Genomic DNA, 4,403 nt, shown 5'->3' with positions numbered 1-4,403 from the left:
CCACACCTATTTGGAGAAAGGCAGCAGGAGCAAGAAAAGGAGGTGGGAAGGGTGAGAGGCTTGCGGGGGACAGTGCAGGGCAGGGCTTCGGAACGCAGCCTTGGCTCTATCGCTATGCTATCTCCGGGTATCAGGATCCTGAAGGATCCAGGTCCTCCCGGGTCATATTTCAGCCTTTCCTGTTTTTTCCCTTTAACCATCTATTTTGCTCACAGCAAAAATCCTATCCAGAAGCAGAGCGACTTCTGCTGCAATGTCGCAAAGAGTATTTCACCTTTTGCCTCCAGTCATCACCATGTTCCCAGAGAAGATTTTTCTATGACAAATCATCGAAAGAGAGATACAAAGTCATGTATAAGGGAGGCAGAAGCACATGGCCGGGCGAGGCAGAAGCAGGTAGGGCTCCTTCCCTCTCTGGGCTCCCAGGGTCTGATGTTTAATCTTTCTCTTGTCCTCACCATCTCTCTAGCTTAGTTACCAATGTGTATTTGCCTAGTCCAGACACCTRCTGGCTTTCCTGGCTGTGGGAGATGGGTCACAGCGGCACGTGGAAAAAAACAACATCCCGCTTCCGTTCACTTGCAGCCTTAGGATCATGGCACTGGGCGCACCTGGTCGAGAAACAGCCAGCTCTAGCGCTGTCCATCGTGCTTCGGGTTGTTGCTGTCAACAGCTTGTGATACCGCGTTTTCCCAACGGCACCAATGAACAAATCAATGAAATTACTGCAATTTCTGTCATGCAAGGAACGATGCAAGATTGTCATCTTGGAAAGGGAAGGRAACAAGTAAACTTCATACGGGAACACCAAGAGTTCTATCATAACCATAAATTTAATAACGAATGAAACGAGTTGGGTAGGGAGGAAAACAGGTTGGAAATTAGCGTTTAGGTTTTCATCCATTTATCCAAGAGAGAGGGAGGTAGTGCCCTGAAGAATTTCACTGAAAATATTGCACCTGATTAGGTATCTCGCATCTTACCACATTTGACAGTATCGCAGAAAGTCTACTAATCACCCTTGTCAATGTGATATACACAGTAGAGGCGAAGCAATAGGGAACTTGACCCTAGACACGGTACACTGCTGCTAACTGCCGTGAACACACACGAGAGACACTCAGAAACAAAGTATYTCAGCGCTTATATATATCCACCAACATGGATCAGTTCAGATTTTCAATTCTACAGTTATTACTTTTCCAACTTAATCATCAATAGTGAAAATTAAATCATATCAACAGCACTCACTACTACTGTATTCTTATCAACAGTCCATAGAACTTGAAAGTAAAGAGGAAAARCAAGTATGATTTCAAAACGCTAAAATGCAACATTAGTAAACAAAACAAAAAAAAAGTTCCTGGGGGAATAGAAAAACTCACACGAAGAACGGGTGAAAGGTGCCCATAAGGACTATYACTTACCTCAATCTACCCATTCTGGATCCTCTTTATAACAGACCACATTTTCAGACTCCTCATCCTGAAATGAAGTTTCTTTTCTCATAAACCTCTACTCAGCAAAATTTCAGTTAGTTTTCTCTTACATATGATTTTAGAATAAGACAATCCATAGTTTCATCGAGCTACAATTCAAAAAAAAAAAAAAAATTCACGCTTCTTCATTTAATTACGCTGATATGAATCTTTTTATCTTTTACTTACCAGTCCTAACTGCTTTCTTAATAACTTTGCCTCTTCCCTAAATTCTGTTAACAGATTTATCTTTCCAACATGCATATCGAAATTCTTAAATATCTCCTAATATGAGTACACATACAACAATAACTCCAGAGCAACATGCCTCTGCAATATCCACATAGACTAGTAAGATGAGTACTAAGATGGGTAATAAAATGAGGACTGAGAACAGTGCAAGGATATCTCAACTCAGCAATGGCACAGAATATCCCATCTTCCCATCTCTTACACTTCGACTGTCTTGGAGGGATCATCCTCTGTTTCTCATAGGGAAAGCCAGAAAATGCAAGGTGATACCTCTCAGACCTCCTTAAAACATCATTTGGAAGGGACAAAAGAAGAGGGAATATGTAGTGACTAAGAGCGCCAGATCATATTCTGAGAGTTCAAGACAAATAGCMAATATAGTTCACAGATTTGCCGTGCTTCAGACGAGTCAGTCTTAGCAACTGGTGAACCTTCTTGCTCAGTTCCAAGTCAGGCATAAGTTCCAGCTCCCCCGTGAAAGGAATATAGAGAACGAATGTTAAATTGCACKATGGAGAAAGGATATAAATCTGGAAGGGAAAATGGATGAAAGGATCACAAAGGCACAGCCATCACTAAGTGAATAGACAAGAATAAATTTTAGGTCTATATCACTAGAGAAAGTCTGAGTCACTAAGAAATCATTTGAACAAGATAGTAGGTCTGTCTCAATTTTGGATCCTGGAGATTCTTTTCCAATCTCTCCCCTCAAAGCATACATAATCATCAGCCAATAAAACTCATTCCCGTAATAACTCATTCACCGGCCACAGAAATGCTATCAACATAACYRCTAGGCTCGCATTGTGGTTTTAAAGATCAGAGCAGARAGTTCGTTGATAAGATAGACAAGTCTAAAGAAGACAACCATGACTTCACTCCTCGTCACACAGATCTGCTCCTCATGCAACTGCCCTGATCTAAAGGGGGGACGTTCGACAGGAACACCRCAAAAGCAGAACACAATCACCACTYTTCGTGCCAARGCGAGGGCACTAAAGACAGCGTGAGATGAGGATGGGTTCAGCCAGGCGCCCGTCGCCCAATTAACAAGCACATTCACACCTCCTGTGGAGAATACATTGCTAAAAAAACAGCAACCACCGGTTCAACCTGCAATGCTACCAATCAAGTAAAAAAAAAAAAAAATCAGGAAATCTCTCTTGCATTTATCCCACATGCAGAAGCAGAATACCTCAGAATATCTCAGAAGTGAAGGTTAGTGAAGGTCACTTTACTCTTCCTAAATATCATGGCATATCACGTCAAACAGTGCTACTTCCATGGGCATACCTTCACAAGGTGGAGATACATGGATCTGAGAAAGAAAAGAAGCTACTTGCGGGAGAGGAGAGGAGAGGAGAGGAGAGGAGAGGAGCTACTTGTCGTATATACCCACCAAGAATTTTTATATTCATTGGAATTCATGTGTCACATTCTTTTTCTTTTCGGGTCACACCATAACATGCATAAAGCTTTCTCTGTCAGGTGACAGAGAGGATCTCTTTAAGTCTGTAAGTAGAGCTACTCCTACGGCCAGATCCTCCYAAAGAAACGACGCTCGCGTTTCCCGATGATGTGAGGGGCGCCGTCTTTCACTTCCCGCAGCGAGTCACAGAGCACACACAGACTCTACCCCTACCCGTCTTGCGTCCCTCTACACATCCCACGAGCACACGCAGCCCCGGTGCACTGAACACAGCGAAAACTAGGAATCAGTCTGAAATCTCATTCTCAATCGCGTACTCCCCACACGCAGAAACAAAAGACCTTAGAAGACCACACATATAGTGAGGATCCACCCTCGCCCTTAATGACGCTCGTCTCTTTAAGGAGTGCTACTACCAGGCGCGGAGTCTCGTGAGGAAACCGATTCACTCATTTCCTGGTGACGCGGCCAGGCGCCGTGTATCACTTCCTGCAGCGAGTCACGAGAAAAGCGACCAGCCATTTCCAATGCAGCAGGGAAGAGAAAAAGGCAGAAGCCGCCGTAGCCACCCGGAGCGCCGGAAAAAAAGTGCATATGCACGAAAGTATTTGATGGGAAGATAACGAAGACAACGAGTATAGTGTCTTACATACCGATGATTACTGAAGATTATCAAAATTATAAACGAAGGAACAGGGATTATAACAGAACACCGAAAGCACGCAGAAGACGATCTTACAGACCTGCACGGCATCGAGATCCGCGGGCGGCTCTGCTGGGACACAGCTGCTGCCGGGCGTGAGCATGGCGGGCGCGTCCCCGCTGAGAAGGTCGTCGACGGCGCGGCTGGGCAGCGGCGCCGGCACCAAAGCGCACTCGGCCACGGCGCGTGCCGGCGCCACGCACAGGTTGTACGAGTAGGGCAAGGTGCCCTCGCAGAAGTCGGCCGGGAAGGCGGCGCCGCCCACGGAGAAGCGCTCGGCGCGCAGGCAGCGCAGCACGGCGGGCGGCCCGGCGCGCCGCAGCCGCGCCGCCACGGCCAGCGCCACGCTCAGCACCAGCAAGGCGCAGAGCAGCGCGAGCGCCAGCACCAGGTAGAACTGCAAGTCCGACGGCGCCTCGGCGCCCGCCGCGCGCTCGCTCAGCGCCGGCAGCGCCTCCTGCAAGCTCTCGGCCAGCACCACGTGCAGCGTGGCCGTGGCCGACAGCGCCGGCTGCCCGTGGTCCTTCACCAGCACCACGAG

The 4,403-nt window shown here is 47.2% G+C and overlaps 1 protein-coding gene across 1 annotated transcript in view; it reads right to left on the bottom strand.

Annotated features, from left to right (window-relative positions):
* Window positions 1-3,818: 3,818 nt before the first annotated feature.
* The window catches only part of LOC112951730 (protocadherin gamma-B2-like), a 14,031-nt gene continuing 13,446 nt past the window's right edge, over window positions 3,819-4,403 (bottom strand). Inside the window, exon 5 of the mRNA XM_026044490.1 lies at window positions 3,819-4,403. Coding sequence (XP_025900275.1) covers window positions 3,819-4,403 — 585 coding nt within the window.

This window comes from Nothoprocta perdicaria, unplaced genomic scaffold (assembly GCF_003342845.1).
Source record: "Nothoprocta perdicaria isolate Ctin4 unplaced genomic scaffold, notPer1 scaffold_369, whole genome shotgun sequence".
NCBI lineage: Eukaryota > Metazoa > Chordata > Aves > Tinamiformes > Tinamidae > Nothoprocta > Nothoprocta perdicaria.
Note: the sequence above shows the minus strand (reverse complement) of the source record. Positions and strands in the feature narration are given on the sequence as shown.